Genomic DNA, 22,407 nt, shown 5'->3' with positions numbered 1-22,407 from the left:
TTGCTTGACATCATACAATATTAGTCTTGTACTTGTTTTATTTTCAGTGCATTGTGAACATATGAACCTAAATTGTCTAATGTTGTCTGAGTTTGCATTGTAAGCTGTGGGCAGCAGTGAAGCTTATTTTTGTGTCCCATTCCCGGCAGTAGGGGACAGTTTGTGTTTGTGTGTGTGGGGGTGGGGGGTTGTGTGTGGGAGATGTTGATACAAGAGAGAGAAAGCGGAGTTCGACCTTTTAAATAATTGTGCGTACACATCATGTTGTCCATGTCTATTTAGGACAGTTTGATCTGTGAGCATTTCATTCTGCTGGGAGCCATCATGGAAAGAGCTGTGCTGCAAATCACCCTCTTTGGGCTGCTGCTGGCTTTGGCTGCGACACAACCGAACAAGGTGAGGACACAAAACCTAATGGAACAGAGCATGCCACTGCAATGAAACTCAATCTATTGAATACATCTATTAAGTAGGAACATCTAGGGATTTTTTGTAATTTAATTAATCAATGGCAGCAGTTTTTTTCTCTAGGGGGGGGGGGGGGGGGGCTATTCCAAAATGTAAGCAAACGTTTACACAAAGTAAAAACATATGTCATAATACAATGCAGGGCTAGCTCAAAAGCACCACAGAACTTGATACGGTCTATTATTTGAGAAGGGAATAAGAACCTCCTTATGATGCCAACTGATCTCTTTTCCTGTAGCTTTCATTGAGTTGGACAGCTATGTTTGATTTCCCAAACATGGCAAGTCGCATAGCAATATCCATGTGGACTCTAGTTTGTTCATACTTTTTAGTTTTTTCTGATGTGCTTAACCCTTGTGTTGTGTTTTGGTCTGCCGTGACCCGTTTCAAGCAACAATTGTATAATATCTCTCTCGTTTTTTTAATCGGAAAAAGGCTTCATGATGACCTCCACAACATATATTAACATAGCAAAACTGATTTTGACCATTTTACCCAAGTCTGAAGTGCTCTGTCAAAAAAAGTGTATAATTTGGTGTTCGGGTCCGGGAAGCCCCAGCAGTGCATTGAACTGTTGCGGGTGACTTTGGGTCAACTTTGGCCCAATCGAGACTCATCTTTTGACGTGACCCAACCCACCCCTTTCTTCGTAACACAATTTCAATCAATATTTTATTGTAGATCATACATTTTACTGACTATATCATATTTATCTGTATCTTGCTAGTGGAGCCTCGCAGCGACGAAACCGTGCCGCGTCACACGAATTGTGCCGCATAAGTGCGCCACATTTTCGGCTCCCTCCGCAAGGTGAGGCCCCACGCAGTCTGCGTGATCGGCCTGCAGGGATGGCCCTGTGAATGTGTATTACTCATACTGTTGGGCAGTAAATATGTGAACACAGTTGAGGGTCACATTTTAAGCACAAAAGATGGACCCCTTGATGTTGTTCATGATTGTTGTGATGTGTAATCAAACCAAAAAAACGAAATAAGAAAGAGCGGGGTGAGTTAGCCCAACAAGACTTTTATGATGCCATCAACTATTAGATTTTCACCATGACCTGATCTTTGGTCAGCTGGTCTTGAGCCAACGTGAGTAACCAAGCCATTCAATTTATTGAAATGTTCCTCCTGCTTTATTTGTTTAGGACAACTGGGACATCTACAGCTTTCACATCAACTCCACAGTGACCAGTCGTTACGCAACCACTGTCATCACGAGCCGCATGGCCAATCGTATGGACGAGTCAAAGGAGATAGAGTTCCACGTCCGGATTCCCAAGAACGCCTTCATCAGTACATTTAGAATGTGTGTTAGGCAAACATGTTTACAGGAATTTACACAGAAATGATTTTACATCACAGAATAAAAATAATAAATCACAGGCTACTAAAGAGTACGCATAAAATGACACATTTCCCTTGGTCTTCTTCAGGTTTATTGATGGCCAAGTGTACGATGGCGTTGTGAAAGGTAAAGAAAAAGCCAGGCAGCAGTACACTGAGGCTGTGTCCCGCGGACAAAGCGCCGGACTTGTCAGGTACAACAGATCACGTTTTTGACAGGTCTTTAGATGGTACCTATGGAAGCCCATTTCCGCCACTTGAAAAAATTTTTTTATCGGGATAAGAAAGTCGAAATAATGAGATAGAAAGTCATAATTATGAGATAAGAAAGTCGAAATAATGAGATAAAAAGTCATAATTATGAGATAAGAAGTGCGCATGCGCTGCAGTGGCGCTGTCTTTAAAGGTCCCTTCATCACCTTGCTGCTCTCCACCATGCAAACAGCATCTATCTAGTCCTAAATAAGGTAACTATTACAGGTGACTTTTGTAAATGTTAGATGTTACATATAGCCTATATTGCAGCTAAACTACAACAATGCAGTTCATAGCTTTGACATTACCTGTTATGAACTATAATGCCTATAGTTTTGTGGTAACGTTCACGCCACTAATGACAATAGTGTAGGCATACTGCTGCTGTGAGTTGCTCTAACTCTAACCTGTGAACGTTACCACAAAACTATAGGCATATATATTATATATATTCATAACAGGTAATGTCAAAGCTATAAACTGCATTGTTGTAGTTTAGCTGCAATATAGGCTATATGTAACATCTAACATTTACAAAAGTCACCTGTAAAAGTTACCTTATTTAGGACTAGATGCCGTTTGCATGGTGGAGAGCAGCAAGGTGATGAAGGGACCTTTGAAGACAGCGCCACTGCAGCGCATGCGCACTTCTTATCTCATAATTATGACTTTTTATCTCATTATTATGACTTTTTATCTCATTATTTCGACTTTCTTATCTCATTATTATGACTTTTTATCTCATAATTATGACTTTCTATCTCATTATTTCGACTTTCTTATCTCATAATTATGACTTTTTATCTCATTATTTCGACTTTTTTATCTCATAATGACTTTTCATGGGGATTTTATTTTTTTCAAGTGGCGGAAATGAGCTTCCATAGGTATCCTCTCGAGAACGACGGAAAAAACATATTTTTGTATGACCTGTATGAAAATGTGTTAAACATCTTTGCTGTAAAGTCTTTCAAATGAAACAATCTGAGAAGGAAATATTCACCTTTGGTTGTTACTCCCACAATAATGTTATAACCTGTGATTAGGGTTTATACATATTATTTTTGTTTAAATTGTACACAAGACCGAGGGGGAAACCACTGTTTTAATGCAAAGTTGATCATCTCATTGCAGTTCTGTAGGGAGGACCCTGGAGGAATTTAAGACCTCTGTGACTGTGGCTGCTCACAAAAAGGTCACCTTTGAACTCACATACGAGGAGCTGCTGAAACGCAGGCTTGGAAAGTACGAGCTGCAAATCCACGCTCGACCCATGCAGCCTGTGAAAAGCTTTAAAGTGGGTCTCCCTTGATCTATTCTGGAAAACAATAGTGCGGCAAAACATTTAGCATGTTCACTACTTCTAACTATTTTAATGTATTTCATTTTGCCAGGTTGATGTGCACATTCACGAGCAATCGGGCATCAATTTCGTTGAGGTTAAAGGAGGACTAGCCCTGGCTGATGCCATCAACAAAACACATGCAGACAATGAGGTACATCATGATAAGATAAGATAGTACTTTATTGATCCCAATTTGGGACATTCTTTAAATGTCCCTAATTGGGATTTAGCAGTGATTAGAACTTTTGTATTTAACTCAGATTTGACTTTATTATGATTTATATTTAACCATTTAGCTACATATATAATGGCAATGTACATTATACATTCTGTCATATGGCTCATAATTTTCTATTTTTATAGGTCTACTGTTGCACTTTTTCAACATTTTTCTCTTTCTGGTTTGATCTTAAACTGCATATTGTTGTTCCAGTAGTGTGATGCAGTGATTAGATTTCAGTCTTATCACATTTAACAAGAGGCAGAGGATTTTTTGAAGAATAAAACCTGCTCATCAACTTCTGTGTCAATAAAAAGTCTGTAAAAACCTTCTCCTTCCTGTTTCCAGGTGTGGGTGAACTTCTACCCAACAGAAGACCAACAGAAAACGTGTACCAGCTGTGGAGAGCAGGGAATGAATGGAGATCTGGTTATTGTTTACGATGTCAATAGGGACAGTGGACTGGGAGACATTAAGGTAAAGCAATAGTTCACGTTCTGGAAAACTTTAAATGGTCTATTATTATTATTATTTAGACCATTTATTATTATTTATTTATTTTTTGAAAACCACTATACATACTGAAATAAAAAAATATGTTACCATCCCCTGTTGGTTCAACAATATTTTATCACAATCAAACTTTCTTCTTTCCTCCCCCAAGACTTCAGCCGGGTACTTTGTTCATCACTTTGCCCCATCTAGTCTTACCCCCATATCAAAAAATGTTGTCTTCTTGATCGATCGAAGTGGCTCAATGCACGGCAAAAAAATGCATCAGGTAAAGTAATTGAAGAGTGTAAGTTTGTGACATATTGCTCATATCAGTAAGACATAACTCTTTATTATATACATATAGACACATATGAAACACAACATATTACATAGTTTTATACTTGAATAAAAGTCTTGATCTGTCAATTATATTTTTTGCACAGACCCGGTTAGCCTTAATCCACATCTTGAACGACCTGTCAGAGGATGACCACTTTGGTCTTATCACTTTTGATGGCAGCATTTCTTACTGGAAACGAGAACTTGTTCAAGCCAACCAGCGAAACCTGGAGAGTGCCAAAATATTTTCAAAAAATATTGAAGAAAGTGGATGTAAGGTTTTTAGTTAAAATGTTATGAAGGGATGAAAATATATCCCAGCAGAACGGTTGTGATACAATTGTTTGTTTTTTTAGCCACAAACATCAACAGTGCAGTGTTGGAAGGAGCCAGTATGCTCAACGCACATCCGAGAGAAGATTCAGCATCCATCCTCATTCTTCTCACTGATGGAGACCCAACAACAGGTTCTTGCACATTCTTGCACATAAACACAAGCAAATACTTCAAACATGTTTTATAAGGACCCATGTCCCATGTGACACAGTCCATCATTTTAAAAATGATTCCCCTGCAGTCATTTTCTCCATATCCTCTCCTATCACCAAGCTCTGACCTACTCTTGTGGGATATTGAACATCATGGAAATTAAAACACAAATAGCAAGTCAAGTTTATTATCAATTAGCTTTAAGAAATGTGCACCCTCACCATCGATAACTTTGACTAGTCACAGGATAGTTGTTGGATTGCAAAGTCTGAGTGGATTGGTCTTATTTAGCCGAATGTCCTTTGTCTTTGCAGGGGTGACAAATCTTGAACAAATCCAGTCAAATGTCAGGGCGGCTATTGCGGACAAATTCCCACTCTACTGTCTCGGTTTTGGTTTTGATGTAAATTTTGAGTTCCTTGAGAAGATGTCGCTGCAGAACAATGGTATGGCACGACGGATTTATGAAGACTCTGATGCTGATTTACAGCTGAAGGTATTTGCGATCAGTTGCTCTTATTATAAATGTGACAATGTTATTTGATGCATTTCCATAGAGAAAATGATAACGGTTGGATATAGAGAATTAAACATTTATACATTGTACATACTGCATGTCAACAGGGTTTCTACGAAGAGGTGGCCACTCCTCTTTTGATCGATGTGACTATGAGCTATAATGGTGGCACCAATCTGACGCAGACTGAATTCAGCCAGTATTATAACGGATCAGAGATTGTGGTGGCCGGTATGATCACTGACAACGACATTGGAACCTTCACTCCACAAGTCATCGCAATTTCAGTAAGAATTGCTTCGCACTGCACACCATCTGTAATCTTCTGAAAGGTTGTTGAAATGTTCCTGTGTGTATGCTGACATATTACTTCATTTGGACTATGACAGAGCAGTAAAAAGATGACGTTTTCTAACCCCAACGGCACCGTGGAGTCCACTGGAACAGAGTCTGCCGACCACATCCAGAGGGTTTGGGCCTATCTGACAGTCAAACAGCTTCTGGAGAAAGAGTGAGTGTCATGTCGACCATAATTTTTTCTTGCTGCCTCCTCCTTAGATTCAGACAAATGTATTTATCTACTTGCAATTCATTTGCAGCTGTGCCCAGTCCATACATTAAACTTCAAAACTCAAATGCAAGGTATATATCAGAGTAAACACAAATAAAATTAACAATACAACGGAAAACGAGCAGCAGTAAATTAAATTAGACATTTTGCTTTACCTCATATAAATATCCAACTTGAAAACAATAATGTAACAGTCTGTGTTTATACATATACTAACAGGTGGGCCACAAAGACGAGGCAAACATGCAACTTGTAATATTTTAACTTAAAAATACCCGGTATATTAATTATTGATACCACAGGTAAAGTAAACGAAAAATGCTTCTCATTTTTAGTCGATTGCAGTGGAAAGAAATTACGATGATTTTATCAAACATAGTGATAGCTCCCTTACATTAATGCTAACACTAACATGATTGATCAACTATCATCAAAAATCTTTTCAGCACTTGTTGCAGAAAGAAAAAAGTTGACTAAGACTGTGGTAAAATGTATGTGGGAACATTACTTGTAGGTGAAGGCAAAAAACAACAACATTAGCAAAACATAAAGTTATAGTAATTGTAGCTCTCTTCACAGACACAGGTCGGTTCTTTGAAACGGGCGTTTATTCCTGGCGTATAATCTTGTAGCCTCCCTTCTTCCGTTATGCTGTGAGAACTACAACAACGAATAACACATATACATATCCAAACACATTAGCTTAGTGTGCTACACATGAAAATATATGAATGAAAGCATAAAACAAATAGCTCATTGGCCGCTTGTTGTGAAAGGAGATTCATCTTGAAAGTTCCTTTTCTGAATAACTTTGTCACGGACTGCAGCAGAGCTTCAATAAAAGACATCAACCCACGTTGAGTTGTCCATTGCATCAACAAAACACTAGGCACAACAAACAACAAACACTCACGCATATTGGTGTAACATATACAACTAAACTGTATTAAATCATGCCATATTTTAAAGATTATAATATTATTGAATTAATTGAATTAATGATGTTATTCTTTTTAATTAAGGCAACTTTGTTACTTCATTTACAATAATCATACTCATGCCAACTCACATGTGTAAACACAATTTGTGACACAGGCTGCTGTTATCTGGAGCTGAGAAGGAGAACGTGAAGAGAGAGGCATTGGAGCTGTCGCTGAAGTACAGCTTTGTAACTCCACTCACATCCATGGTGGTCACCAAGCCTGAGGGAGGGGACACCGAAGTGCTCCATAAACCCAAGGAAGGAGAAGCCCCACAGACAGGGTCAAGGCATCAAAATATAGGTTATTGTAAGCAACCCAATGTGAATAAAGCAAACACGATGCAAAATCCAGTGTCAAGACTTCGTTCTCAGAGCAATTTTTTAAATAGTCAGTCTAAACAGCATGATTTGATAAAAGGTGGTGTATTCACTATGTATAAATACAGTTACTAGATTTGATAAGGATTCCTTATTGGCAGGTTGTGGGTAGCGCTTGCGTGCCATTGATAGATATAATTTAAAGAACTGGACATACATTTTTTGTTAAAATAATCCACCATCATTTATTTATTTGATTAACGTAAAGGTTGGTAAATGTGTTTCTTATTCAGGTAATTTAATATTACCATTAATTGTTTATACTAGTGCATTGCAACAGAAGAGATGATTTAAGTTATTAATAATGGTTTTGATATGAGGATCCTGACATGACAATTTTGCAGCAATGCAAGCTCATTTGTTAACATCCAACAAATGTTTATTTTGTCATTGTTTTTTGTCTTTACAGCGGGCAGTGTGATGCATAACTTTGGTAAGACATACATCTGAATTGGACATAACAGAAACAATATTGATTCATTAATAATTCGATGTATTAATGAATAACATACATTTTGTCTTAAGAGTAAATCTACTGATTATTTGCAGACTAATATGTTATTTACTGAATAAAATGTTGTTGTTTACTATATATTAAAAACTGACAAAGCAGGAAACTGAAAACGTATCTACAAAGCAAGAATATTTCAAATTAAGTTTACAAATGTTTTTGAGAATTTATGTTATCATCTTTTTCTTTTTAGGAGCACGACAAGCTTCACCGGGTAATTTGGACCAATTAATAATATACTGTACTTCATACACGTTCGCATAAATAAGCTTTAGAAAACGAATAATCACATCCAAAAAATGAATAAGAAACGGATGCTAATCTTGACAATATTTTAAAACAATTAGTGTCCGTTTCCTTCACTTTATCATATTGTTCTTCTTGACAGTACCCCCATGAATAACATACATTTTGTCTTAAGAGTACATCTAATGATTATTTGTAGACTAATATGTTGTTTACTGAATAAAATGTTGTTGTTTACTGTATATTGAAAACTGACAAAGCAGGAAACTAAAAACGTATCTACAACGCAAGAATATTTCAAATGACATTAACAATTGTTTTTGAGAATTTATGTTAACATCTTTTTTTTTTTTTTTTTTTTTTTTTTTAATAGGACGACAAGGTTTACCAGGTAATTTGGACCAATTCATAATATACTGCACACTTTCGCATTCTAAATAAGCTTTAGAAAAAAAGTGAACAAGAAACAGATGCCAAAGTAAACTAACAACTGAACATTTACTTCACTTTATCATTTCTTTCTTTTTGACAGGACCCCCGGCATGTAAGATACAATTTCACCTTTTCATTCTAACACTATTCATTATTAATCAATACAATTCTGAACATTTCATTTCATTTCATTTCAAACCTTTATTTATACAGATACAATCCCATTGAGATCATTGATCTCTTTTCCAAGGGAGACCTGCTCAAGTAGTTCCACATGAAACATAAAAGCATAAACAGAACAACAAAAGGACATCATACAGCATCATTTACATAATTATCCACATAAACAGGTACCAATAGCTTCCAATTGAGTAGCATCCAACCGAGCTTTAAAAACATTTAGTGGCACCAGATTGTTCAGTTTCCATTTAGTTTGCAGACTATTCCAAGACAGAGGAGCTGCGCATCTAAAAGCTGTCTTCCCTAAGACAGTCCTAGCAGTTGGCACATTTAATAAAACCACAGCATTCGATCTCAGGCAGTAGCCACTTACAATTTTCCGTGAGATCAGGGAGCAGATATAAGATGGAAGTTTCCCTAACATGGCTTTGTATATAAAAATGTACCAGTGACTGAGCCTCCGTACAGTTAGTGAAAGCAAACCAGCCCTTGCATAGAGGGTACAGTGATGGGTTAATGCTTTACAGTTTGTCACAAATCTCAGTGCACTGTGATACGCAGCATCTAACTTGACCAGGCAATTGGCAGGTGCATTCATATAGACCAGATCCCCATAGTCCAGCACAGGTAAAAAGGTCACAGTGACTAGCCTTTTCCTGGCCTCAAGCGAGAAACAGGACTTGTTTCTGAAAAAGAACCCTAGCCTAACCCTCAGTTTTTTTAGCAGGTTATTGACATGAAGTTTAAAAGAGAGACAATCATCAAGCCAGATACCAAGGTATTTGTAACAGGCAACAACTTCAAGTTTTGTTCCTTGCGTAGTTACAATATCTAAAACAGGCTCTGGTGTCTTTTTTGCTTTTGAAAAGAGCATTACCTTGGTTTTATCCACATTTAAAAGAAGCTTTAATTCAGAGAACTGAGTCTGAATAGTGTTAAAAACAGCCTGTAATTTAACACCAGCCTCCTTAATGGAGGGACCTGCACAATACATCACAGTATCATCCGCATAAAAATGTAAAGTAGCTTCATCCACATTATCACCTACGCTGTTAATATATATGGAGAATAAAAGTGGTCCTAAAACAGAACCTTGTGGTACACCATTAGAAATGTTTAACCACTCAGAAGACAGTCCATCAAAATGAACACATTGGGACCTTTCAGAGAGGTAGTTCACAAACCACCCCACTGTATGGCTGGACATGCCAATACTGAGTAGCCTCTGCTTTAAGATGTGATGATCAACGGTGTCAAACGCTTTGGAAAGGTCAATAAACAGAGCTGCACAACTCTGCTTATTATCTAAAATACTAGTAATGTCATTCACCACTTTCATTGTGGCAGTGATGGTGCTGTGTTTCTTTCTGAAGCCTGACTGATGCTTAGACAGGATGTCATTTATACATAAAAACTCCTTTACCTGTTCACTCACTAGGCGTTCAAGAACCTTAGCCAGAACTGACAATTTAGAGATTGGCCTATAGTTATTTAAAATAGTTGCCTCCCCTCCTTTCAGTAAAGGCAAGACATAAGCAGACTTCCATACTTTTGGAATTGTATTTGTGCTGAGGGAGAGGTTAAAAAGAGAAGTAAGAGGTGGAGCAATAAAGTCTGCAGCTATCTTTAAAAAGAAAGGTTCTAAGTTGTCCGGGCCAGCCGGTTTCCTAGGATCTAGCTTAGATAATGCTTCATGAACAACATTGACAGTAAAAGGGGTAAAACTGAAAGGGTTTTCCAGACCACATTGTTCAGAGTCACAGACTGTGGTGTTTACAGAAGCAGAGTTAGAAACAGAATCAAACATAGAACCGCAGGACACAAAATGCTCATTAAAGCAATTTAGCATAGTAGCCCTGTCCGATATAGAGCCAGATGCTGTGGTAAGGCACGGAGGTAGCTCATTACGGATCTCACCGGTTGATATCGATTTTATTGCTTTCCAAAATTTCCTAGGATTATTTAGGTTTTCTGTGGTAACTGACAAATAGTACTTCGACTTTGCACTTTTGACATTTGAAGTGAAGCTATTCCTTAGCTGCCTAAAACGCAGACATTCTATCTCTGAGCCTGATCTCCTAGCCTTTGCCCAGGCCTTGTTTCTCTCATGAAGGAGACTAGACAGCTCAGCAGAAAACCAAGGATTGTCTCGTCCCTTTACTCTAAATTTACACAGGGGTGCATGTCTATCAATGATCTCCATAAAACCAAGATAAAAATAAGACCATGCGATTTCAACATCAGCACATAGATCGATTTTACCCCAATCAAAATCAAACGGATCATGCACAAAACCCTGCTCCACAAAATGTTTTTTGTCTCTCTTAATGATAATGCGAGGTTTAACCTTTTGGACCTTAGTGTCCCTAATTGTGGCTACAACACAGTGATCGCTCAGATCATTTGCAAATACTCCCACAGAAGAATATTTATGGGGAACATTAGTTAAAATTAGATAAATTAGGGAGGATTTATTAGGGGACTTAATATTTGGGCGAGTAGGACTGTCCACAATCTGAGTAACATTTAAAGAGATACAAAGGTTTTTAAAATCCTCTGACACTGCAGTTAACCAGTCCCAGTTAAAATCTCCAAGTAGCACTATTTCCTTGTAGTCTAGTTGTGATAAAAGATTTGCTAGTGAAGACAAGGAGTCTTTGACAGCTGAGGGGGGTCTGTAACAACTCACTACCATGACCTGTTGACCCTTTGCCACTTCTATATTTAAGGCTAAAAATTCAAATTGCTTACTGATCGATTTGGAAATTAATGTGGTTACACTGAACTTATTCTTAACATAAATTGCAAACGCCACCACCTTTATTAGGCCGGTCGGTACGATACACATTAAAACCATTTAAGGCAATGTCAGAGGCCAAAATAGACTTATTTAGCCATGTTTCAGATAAGACAATGACGTCAGCGTCAGTCGATTTTGCCCAGATACGGACAAAATCTAGTTTACCTAACAGACTGCGCACATTCAAGTGGATGAAACCCAACCCAGACCTAGCTTTAAAATCAGCAGGAGTAGCGATCTGACTATTACTACTGGGCGGACCAGGGTTAGGTTGTACATTTCCTGACAGTAATAACAACAAAAAAAACAGGCATCTTTTCCTCTTAAATGACACACATACATTGTCATCTAATTTAGAAACACCGGAAAAGTCTGCGAAAGTGTGATTAGAGCTTAAGAAGCAGTCCTGAAGAACCATCATCGCAGGAAAATAAAAAAGACAAACATATTTTGTCGAGCAGATTGTCTGTGACAAGGCAACTGGTAATTGTTTGTGTAACACATCCGAACCTTTGCAGGGGATGCCCACTGCAGGTGGCAGAACAGACCTGAATCCAGTAGTCTTCTCAGAATGACTAGAGATCTTCTCATAGTCCAAAACAGTTAACAGGCACAGCAGAATCCCGATATGGGCCATTTTCCCAGACCAGCAGAGCATCCGGATAAGCGTGCAAGCAGGCCCGAAATGTGGAGGCGCTCCGTTCTCCTCGCGAAATCCCCGTTGCAGAACCTCCTCAGTAGGCCTACAGCAGGATAGGCGAAGCAGGACCAGCTCGAGGCGTAGAGGCGCTCCGGTCTCTCAGCGATATCCCCGTGGTAAAACGTCCTCGGCACCGTAGAGCACGACAGGTGGAGCAGGTGGATACAGGCCTCCGCTACAGCAGGTGTAAAGCAGGCCGCGCCCGAACGCGAAACCGCTCCGGTCTCTCCGTTACGCCCCCCGGGGTAAAATCTCGCCAGGACAGCAGCACACGACAAGTGGAAGCAGGTCCCCGCCACAGCACAACTGGGCAGGTGGAAAAAGGCAATAGAGTCTGTCTGCAGACCGCAGCAAGGAGGCGTTTCCTATAGGGGCGTTTCCTATAGGGGCGTTTCCTATAGTGAACGACGGGAGCCGGCTCTCGCCCGCGAACGAGACGTTTTTTGTTTTGTTTTTGGGGAGGGATCTAGATCGGCATGAAGGCACATTATGCAATGTGCAATGTGGACATTATCCCGCTTATTACACATGGCCACATTCTCAACAAAGTAACGACATGACTCCCAATAATAGTTGAAATGCTTTTATGGATTTAGAAAAAGATATTATTGATTTAAAAAATAGTTTTTTGTATTGATTTAAATTGACATGCATCCGCTAAGAAAAGTAGTCCGTTGTTACTGTTTGAACTAACGTAACAACGGCAGGAACTGCTTCTATAGTGTTTTTGAGGAGCTTTTTGATTACAGATTTGAAAACATCGTTGCTTGCTTTAAAAGTAGCACAATTCATTATGTCAAACCTTGAAAGATATCCCTGCCCTAATGCCAAAAGTAACTGGCAACTGAATATATGTCGCCGTAGCTATGATGTCTATGTCTGGACCGCTGAGTTGATCTCAAAGCACGCTCCCCTCTCCTGCAGGGAGAAAAACTATATTTATATACTTTATATAGGTTGATACAGTAGCCCCTTTTTTTAAATAGTTTTTATAGGTGTTGCCATCTGTTTTGTGTAGCGTGGTTCTACAAGCAAGTCAATGCATTAATTGGGTGGTATCAGAGAGTTACACGGGTCTGTAAATGCAATGAAAACAATTGGCCACAGCAAATAATTTATATTAAACATGTAATTTTTACTTTTGAATACTTTAGTACAAAGGATGTCTTGAATAATTTAAGTGATATATGTGTACACATATAAATCATTAGTCAAAACAGCGCTACATTTGATTTAATTAAAAGGTATAATATGTGGTAAACTGAAGAGCCCTTTGGGAGCCGAAAGAGCCGGCTCTTCTTGGTGAGCCAAATGATCCGGCTCAGCAAGAAGAGCCGGAATTCCCATCACTAGAACAATGACTTCTTCTGCGAGGATTTATAAAAGCAGCTGGATAAAAAAAGTTAGGAAACGCCCCTATAGGAAACGCCTCCTTGTCTGCAGACAGACCCATCTCGAAAAAGGGGGCCCAAACAACAACGTGTAGCCGCTCCGTCTCTCCGCGACTTCCCGGGAAAAACCTCCCCACAACAGAACAAAATATGACATAACATGAATACAGCATACATTTTTAAACCCGACAAAATGTTTTTTTTTCATTATGTTAAAAATGTGAAGAAGCACTGTAGTTCATTTGATGTTAAAGGAATGGTCCACTCATTAGATAATTAATCAAAACTTCAGTATTTAGTGAAACATTATGTTTAAACCATACCCTGAAGAAATCAGCGATATTCCCCGGTAAATAATGATTTTATAGCTCTTTTTTATCAAAACCTTTATATTCCGTCTGGCCGCCGCCATTTTTGCCATTTTCAGTAGTCACGTGATGGTCGTGACGTCATCCATGCGTTCACTTTGTCAACACACGGAAACATGGCTGAATATTTGAGTTCGGACTCGTCAGCAGAGGAAGAAGTTTTGATGTGTTATCAGTATGACAATACGACACCCTCTGTCCGTAGACCCTCACATCGTACAAGGAAAAACTTCCGAAGAAAACCCCCAGTTTAAAGGGAACATGGGAGAAACCTCAGGGAGAGCAACAGAGGAGGGATCCCTCTCCCAGGACGGACAGACGTGCAATAGATGCCGTGTGTAAATTGAAGAGATAATACATTTGCAACATAGGTAGTCCAGATGTTTGGAAATGCATGTGTGTATAATAGGAAGATGATATAAGATACTATATGTATGCATGTAGTACCACCCTTGCTAGCGATTCCCTCTCTAGTTTAGCATACTCAGCTTCGTTGTCCCTGGCTATAGAATCACGATTTTATGGGGCCGGAAAAAACTGGGGGGAAATACACACTAGTCGGTACTACGCTATATGGAAAGGCCACCAAAAACTGTCCTGGCCTGGACGCTAAAGGACGTTAAAACGGGACTAGCCGCTGCAATGGAAATGCGCTATAACATACCTTATTCTTACTCCGAGCACTACTTCTGCTCCTCCGTCGCTTCACACTTGCAGAGGGCGATTTCTCAACTGGCCGAACTGGTGTCCTGGTCGGTGATGACACCAGAAAGACCGATGGTACTGCATCTCCATTAAGTAATGGTTGTTCCATAAATCCCATGTTATGTTTTATCATACTCTCAGAGTAGTCGTCCGGAAATTTGAAATGTTCGCTGCATACATGAGCCTGTGAATCTTTCGGTTCGGGCCGGCCACATTTCGCTAGCCACTGCCTCTGAATGTACTTCTTACGCTTACCTTTTGGCAACAGATGGAACTAAGAATTCCGAATTGTGGCAATATTGTGGCAATATTTCGCGATACAGTGAGGCATATTTGAAGAGAGAAACTACAGTAAATAACATGGAGATCAACGTGTCCTCGAAAACCAAACGCATGGTTTACGTCACGTCCGGAAAATGGCGGCGCCCACAGTGTTGATGTTATTTCGGTATATAATCAGTTTAAAATCACTGATAATGTCATCGGATTAAAAAAAAAAAAGAAAGACTGGCAGAGACTGGTCTGTTTTATCGGATGATAATTATTTAAAAATGAGTGTCATGAGCATACCATTCCTTTAAGAACTGAGGGTGGAGGAGGATGCATGCTTTAGTATTTCAAAGATCAGCTGTATGGTAGTTTGGTATCATAACTTAATTTGTATCATCTTGTATTTTTTCACAGCATACCCTGGTCTGTCACGTAAGAACTCATTTGCACTGTTCTGACATGAATTATTATTAATATAATGATATACAGTTTACATCAATTAACAGCTATTTTGTAATTTGTATCATAAGGTTTTATAATCACCTTTTTAACAGATGACTATGATGTGATGGACTATGATGTGATGGACTGTAAGAAAGCATTTGAACTACTCTGACCTGATTTGATTTCAATGTTAATATTATTATATAACGTACACAGTGCATACATTCTTTTTAATTAGTAAACATTTTTAAACAAAAACTAAAAAAAACTGAGCAGAAAAACACTGGTTTATTTGATGAATATTAAAAACTCTGTGGGATGTACATGCTTGAGTATTTCAAAGTAAATTAACAGCTATTTTGTAATTTGTGAAATAACTTTATCTTTATAATTTGTTCCTTTTAAACAGATGGACGAGGACGAGGTAACATATGCATTTTTCTGACATGACACTATTACCTTATAATAGTAGAAACAATCGTTAATGTTTTGTAAAACAAAAACTGAAGATGGAGGGAGATGCATGCTTGACTTTTTCAAAGTTAATTAACAGCTGTTTTGAATTTGTATAATAACTTTATAATATTCTCCTTTATAACAGTATCATCAATTTTATAATAAGATTTGAATGTGCATCTGCACTGGTCTGACATGATAGATCATTATTTCCTTTTCATTATAATAATTATAAACCGCTGTCGTTGTGCAACATGAATCAATTCTCAATCATGATTATTTATTTAACATTATGCTAAAAAATGAACTAGAAACACTAGTTCATTTTTTGTAAAACAAAAACTGAAGGTGGAGGGAGATGCATGCTTGACTATTTCAAAATTAATGAACAGCTGTATTGAATTTGTATAATAACTTTTTCTTTATCATCTTTTTTTCCTTGACAGGCGGCCTTGGCTCAGCACCAAGCTCAAGCTCAAGGAGTACAAAGTTAAATGCTGGGCGAGGTAAGACATCTGCACTGCTCTGACATAATAGACACCTTATTTCCTTATAATTATAAATAGCTGTCATTGTATGAAAAAAGCATAAATTCTCAATCATGTTAAAAAAACTCAATAGACACACTAGTTAATGTTTTGTAAAACAAAATCTGAGGGAGGTGGAGGGAGATGCATGCTTGACTATTTCAAAGTTAATTAACAGTTGTATTGAATTTGTATAATAACTTTTTCTTTGTCATCTTTTCCTTTTAACAGTTGGGAGAGGTAAGACATGAACGTCTGCACTGTCTGCTCTGGTGTATTTAATGTATATACAAAATATATATAAAAAACTGAGGGGGAATACTTAAGTATTTCAAAGTAAATTAACAGCTGTATTGTAAATTGCATCATAACCTTTTCTGTATTCTTTTTTCTGTTTAACAGTATTCTCTGCTCAATCAGGTAAGATGTAGTTACACATCTGCCCTTTTCTGACATGAAAGATACACTAATCATTTATTGTAAACAATTATGTATAGCTCATATAATATAACCTGCAGCATCAATTATCTCTATTTGCAAATATTCAGATTCTTCACAATACATGTTGAATGGTTAAAAATGGTTTACTTGATGAATATCAAAAACTGAGGGTGGAGGAAGCTGCATGTTTTTTTTCTTTCTAAATAAATTAACAACCGCATCGTGATTTGTATTGATTAATTAATAATGTCTTATATTTTATACTCGTTTTCATACATTTTTGGTAACAATCAAAAAGTTACAATAGTTGCTACACATTTTCATATTTCTGCTTATTAAAGTCGAGCCACAATATATGAACATCCAGTTTCATTTTCAGTTTATCTAAACGTACTGTTTACGACACATTTGGGAAGATGCAAGCTCATTTACAAATCATCACCAGTTTTTGACCAACTGCATCATAAATAAGTGTAATCATCCTTGTCCTATAAACAAGGTACAGGTACACTTCTTCAGTATTGTTACATACACAATGGTTTAATAATAATAATTTCAATTTCATATACTGCATACATTTCAGATTCGACACGATGAGTACATTTAGTTATTTTAATTGTTTTTAATTATGCAGCGAGTGGTGGGTACAGCTGGGTGCTTATTTATCAAATCTTGATTATTTAAGAGAAAAAATAATTACTGTATCACATTTTCATGTTATTGTCCCTTTTTCCTAAACGACCCCCCAATGTGTGGAACTAGGACCAGGGCAAGGTCTATTTATTTATATATTTATGACAAAGGTTCATCAGTGTAATGAGTAAATGTTTTAGCAGTGAGTTCATACAAGGATGTCTTATCTTAGCTGATGGCCGGCCATAAACATGGTGGGGGTTTTATGTATCTCACCTGGCCTTGATGGATGTGTTCTACTAGTTAATTAGCAGTTCTTCCTTAATGTACTGTGTTATAATCCAACTAAATATGTTCAATTCTAAAATGTCTTTACTGTTCGTTCAACAGATCCAACATTGACACAACGCGACCATACTGTTCCTTTGGTTGGGTTTGGGTTAATGTTTCATGATCAAGGTAAACTTTTTCTTTGTTCCAATTCTGATCCATCCTTTGCGTTTTGTACAACCACCCTAAAAATCCTTCAGGCAGTGCATTACCAGAGTTTTTCTGCTCATTTTGGTTAAACACAGGCACGGAATGAGACGATTTTCTCCGAATGTATGCTGTATGTTGTTTCATGTCAGCTTCACACAGGCTGGACAATGTGTTTATTCAGTGGTTTGTTTTGAGGCCAATGTTGGGTGTCAGATTAGGGGTGTCAATTAACCCACTTTTCTCTTTAATTAACATCCTTAAAATGGTCACACATCGATATGTAACTGAATTTGTTTAAATTGATTTTATTTAGATATGGATTCACTTGGTACCTCCGAAATTGTAGATCTTGAAGAGTCTACCATGCTGCCACCTAACAGTTGAGTTTCTCAAATATATCATTCATGGTAGAATTCATATGAAAACATTACATGTCACTTGTTTAAACAAACTAATTATATTCATTTTTTTGCTACAATGTTTCCTCAAATCATGTGAGACTGAGAAAAACATGTCAAAGTCAGCTGCTGAAAATCATCACAGCATTTGCATCAGTTCAGTCAGACAACTCACGTGCTTCTTTAACATGTTTATTAGAAGCAGCAGATAGTTGAGTTTGGCGACTAGGCTCGGGCCTCATCACTCCACAGATATACATAGCACGATGAGTGATGATTAAATAACTAACCCTGAGCCTAGAGGTGGAAGCTGGGGTGGTGGTGGGGCAGCGAGCAGCAGCCACGTGGAAGTAGCTGCAGCGATAGCAGCAGCAAGCAAAGCATAGAGAGAGATCTGGCAGGTTAAATAGAGCGGCATATTAAGGAGACTCTGTTTGGTTGGTTGTAGAGTGGCAAGGGGGCGTTATGTATGAATGCAGCATAAGTGCTCGAGTTGACTGCCTGAACTAGCTCGCAGGCTTCGCCCCATTAAACAAAGTGTGAAAAAAGACAACACATATCAAACAAATGAGTGACCTCTGTTATGCACCTTGGTATAAACTTTCCACCAAATTCAGGTCACATTACTTGTGTTTGAAAACTGTTTGAATCTACACATTTTATCGTTACTGTGTGTGTGTGTGTGTGTGTGTGTGTGTGTGTGTGTGTGTGTGTGTGTGTGTGTGTGTGTGTGTGTGTGTGTGTGTGTGTGTGTGTGTGTGTGTGTGTGTGTGTGTGTGTGTGTGTGTGTGTGTGTGTGTGTGTGTGTGTGTGTGTGTGTGTGTGTGTGTGTTAGATTAAGCCTAGTGAACAGGTCAAGATTAATATGATGTGTTTATGCAGTGGTTTGTTTTAAGGCTGAGGTTATGTGTCAGAATGTGTGTATCGATTAATGCTTTTTCTGTTAGATTTACACAATTTCTATACGTTTGGGTAATGTGAATATATGTAACTGACTTTGTTTAAATGTAATTTACAGTTGATGTAGCACCTACTCAAGTTCATGCCACCATTGTGCCGGCAACAGATAACAGTTGAGTTTCTCATCGATGTTATTCATAATAATGTATAAATACGAACTAGTTAACTAAGATAATTTGGTTTACACTGGAATGTTTCAATATGTGTGACTCTAAGAGCAAAACAAGTGCTAAAAGTCAGTGCTTCACAGCCACAGCTGTATTTACCTTCTCTCAAAAGTGTACTGATCACCACATGCCATATTTGGACAATCATTATGAATTAGTTTATAGTTCAGGGCATCATATTTACTCTCACGACAAGTGTTTCCTTCAACTGTGTGACTCTCCTTATCCTTTATTATTCTTTAGTTCCTGTTTCCCATCGGTTTTTGCTGAAAACTGAGAATCAGTCAATTCCACTCTGCTTTGATGTCACTGGAGACGTTCGCCTTAAACTACTTAAACTACACCCTCCCAGCGGTCAGTAAAGCTCCTCTCTGTGCCTTCACTATTTCACTTACATATCTTTAAAAGCCTAATCGTAAACCTCTATTAGTTTGCTTTTTCTCTCCCTGCGTGTAAAAGAAAATACTTTTCTTCTCCTTTTGTGTGTATAGTGTAACCCACGATCACCCTTAGTTTGCAGTGGTGGGAAGTAACAAAGTACATTCACTCTCAAGTACTGTAGTAGTACTTCTACTTTTACTCAAGTACAAGATCTGAGTACTACTATCTGAGTGTAGGAATACTCTGTTACAAGTAAAATTCAAAATGTTACTCAAGTAAAAGTACGAAAGTGTTAGCATCAAAATATACTTAAAGTACCAAAAGTAAAAGTACTCAAGTAGTCCATTTCAGAATAATATATATGATATGTTTTGATTTTAATTATTGAACATTAAAGTGTTATCAAAGCTGGTAAAGGTGCAGCTAGTTTGAATGACTTTGTATACTGCAGCGTAGCTGGTGGATTTACTCCAGATGGAACTAAAGTCTGATTTAAGAGTTGATTATATTTCACATCATTCATCCAGATTTGTAAAGTAACTAAAGGTATGACATTAATGTAGTGGAGTAAAAAAACACCATTTACCTCTGAATTGTAGTGGGGTAGAAGTACAAAGTAGCAAACAATGGAAATACTCAAGTAAAGTACAAGTTTCTCTAAATTGTACCTAAGTACAGTACTTGAGTAAATGTACTTCCCACCTCTGGTTACTTCATTTAAATATAAATGTCTCACAACGTCTTTTGGCCCCTAGAGGGAGTACCACTGGGCTGCAGTACAGTGTATTACTTTTGATACTTAAAGTCAAGTCAATTTAGCAGTGGTGGAAAGTCTAAGTAAGTACATTGACTCAAGTACTTTACTTAACCCTTAGATGCATAAGTGGGTATTTTTTGACCCGGTGAGGTGGTTTTCTTAGAGTATCTTTGTAATTCAATTTTTTTTATCATTTCATATTCCAGCTATTCCTCAAAAAACATGTTTTGGATATCATGCCATTCAAATTTTAAATTTAAATGTTATACATTTTAAGAAATTGTAGTTTTTGTATTATTACCCCAAGCTTCCATAAGTGGGTAAAAAATGACCGCATGCATTTTCTATGCAATTTCTTTTTTCTTTCAAAATAAATTTGTTTTCCCTAAAATTATAAATAGTGAAAAATTAAATATATAATATTTCTAGTGTGAACCAAAATATAATACTAAATATTATACAAGTGATTTTTCTGAACCAAAATGACAAACATTTCATAAAAACACATATTATTCTAATACGGGTCCTCTTTGACCCACTTATGGAAGAGTGTAGGGTCCATGTTTAAGATACAGGTACTTTACTTGAGTATTTCCATTTAATGTAACTTTATACTTCTTTCCCACATTTGGGTAGCATATATTGTACCTCAATACATTGATATGACAACAATAATGACATTATTGTACTGGTACTTTTACTAAAGTGAAAGATATGTGTACAGTAAGGATAACAGTGTGATATTGAGTTGAGTTAAATTGTTTCTCTTTTGTATCAGAGCTGTCTGTACACGGCGAGCTTGATTCAGTAACGAATGGAGGCTTCAGAAGGATTGTCATCCAGCTCAATGCTGACCTGTATGTTGATGTTGAAGTCAATAACATCACTGTGAGAGAGGGATCGAGAATGACACACCACACTGGACAGGATCCCATCACAGCTGGAAGGTGACTCTACGTTGTAATGGCAGGAATCTTGCCTTCTTGTTTTTCATATTTCAACATATTTCCTTAAATATTAAACATTTCCATGCAAAACAAGTCTGAAAGAAATTAAGACAAGCTGCATGTTTTTTCTAGTTGGACAATTATTAGGCGGGACAATGACATCGATGTTGCTAGTGGGGACACACACTTGGTCATCTTAATTCTGGGAAAGGACGCTCAATCATTCCTCTGGCCCGTTTTAAGACAGCAGTCATCGGACAGCGCTGAAGGACTTTTAGGTGGGTACAAATTATGACATTTTTGTATGATTTGCTGCAATGTGTCCTTGAAGGCCAGCTATCTTCCCTAATTGTTTGCACTCTGTGTCCAGCTCTGAATTTTGTTTATGAGGAGGTGCCACAAACTCCCACCACAAAACTTAGGATCAAAGACCAGGAGATTGACGTTACCAGGTATATTTTAGTTGGTTTTAATAAAAAGCTATCTATCTATCTATCTATCTATCAGTATTATTATTATTACAAGTATATGACTATTTTTGTCTTTGTTTTCCAGGGACAATGCTGCTGACTACAGTATTTCCCCCCCCCTGACACTGGACTGCTGGCTCCTGTCGTCCGACTTTGTCCGTCTGGAGGCCTTCATAGTTTGAAAGGAAAATTATTCAAACACAAACAGATTAATCTGGGGAAAAAACTTTCTAGCTTTAGCTAAGATAATCAAATAAATATTATCCAAGCTCATTGGTTGTTGTTTATGAACTTAATTAGATGATATTTATCTAGAATTTATGGTATCAATGGTT

General features: G+C 37.7%; 2 protein-coding genes across 8 annotated transcripts; both read left to right on the top strand.

Moving 5' to 3' along the window:
- The first annotated feature begins 204 nt into the window (after window positions 1-204).
- On the top strand, window positions 205-16,704 carry LOC117446262 (inter-alpha-trypsin inhibitor heavy chain H3-like). 6 transcript variants are annotated; one of them, XM_071203131.1, is made up of 21 exons: window positions 205-396; window positions 1,619-1,779; window positions 1,907-2,011; window positions 3,207-3,369; window positions 3,467-3,568; window positions 3,986-4,114; window positions 4,302-4,418; window positions 4,576-4,744; window positions 4,828-4,938; window positions 5,275-5,456; window positions 5,585-5,764; window positions 5,867-5,988; window positions 7,144-7,337; window positions 7,818-7,841; window positions 8,113-8,133; window positions 8,539-8,556; window positions 15,426-15,443; window positions 15,566-15,601; window positions 15,865-15,879; window positions 16,358-16,417; window positions 16,670-16,704. In XM_071203131.1, the coding sequence occupies exons 1-21, from the start codon at window positions 325-327 to the stop codon at window positions 16,687-16,689; spliced, it is 2,019 nt and encodes a 672-aa protein (XP_071059232.1). In that variant the 5' UTR covers window positions 205-324; the 3' UTR covers window positions 16,690-16,704. The 6 variants fall into 6 exon arrangements, with proteins under 6 accessions (XP_071059232.1, XP_071059231.1, XP_033938236.2 ...); XM_071203130.1 differs by having other exon boundaries at window positions 15,542-15,601; XM_034082345.2 differs by lacking the exon at window positions 15,566-15,601 and having other exon boundaries at window positions 206-396.
- Window positions 16,705-16,786: 82 nt separating this feature from the next.
- On the top strand, window positions 16,787-22,345 carry LOC139433821 (uncharacterized). 2 transcript variants are annotated; one of them, XM_071203135.1, is made up of 9 exons: window positions 16,787-16,858; window positions 17,903-17,971; window positions 18,306-18,371; window positions 19,409-19,462; window positions 19,761-19,871; window positions 21,434-21,602; window positions 21,735-21,880; window positions 21,973-22,054; window positions 22,158-22,345. In XM_071203135.1, exons 2-9 carry the CDS (start codon window positions 17,956-17,958, stop codon window positions 22,252-22,254), a joined length of 741 nt encoding a protein of 246 aa, XP_071059236.1. In that variant the 5' UTR covers window positions 16,787-16,858; window positions 17,903-17,955; the 3' UTR covers window positions 22,255-22,345. The 2 variants fall into 2 exon arrangements, with proteins under 2 accessions (XP_071059236.1, XP_071059237.1); XM_071203136.1 differs by lacking the exon at window positions 18,306-18,371.
- The last annotated feature ends 62 nt before the right edge of the window (window positions 22,346-22,407 follow it).

The sequence above is a fragment of the Pseudochaenichthys georgianus genome, chromosome 5, assembly GCF_902827115.2.
Source record: "Pseudochaenichthys georgianus chromosome 5, fPseGeo1.2, whole genome shotgun sequence".
Taxonomy (NCBI): Eukaryota; Metazoa; Chordata; class Actinopteri; order Perciformes; family Channichthyidae; genus Pseudochaenichthys; species Pseudochaenichthys georgianus.
Note: the sequence above shows the minus strand (reverse complement) of the source record. Positions and strands in the feature narration are given on the sequence as shown.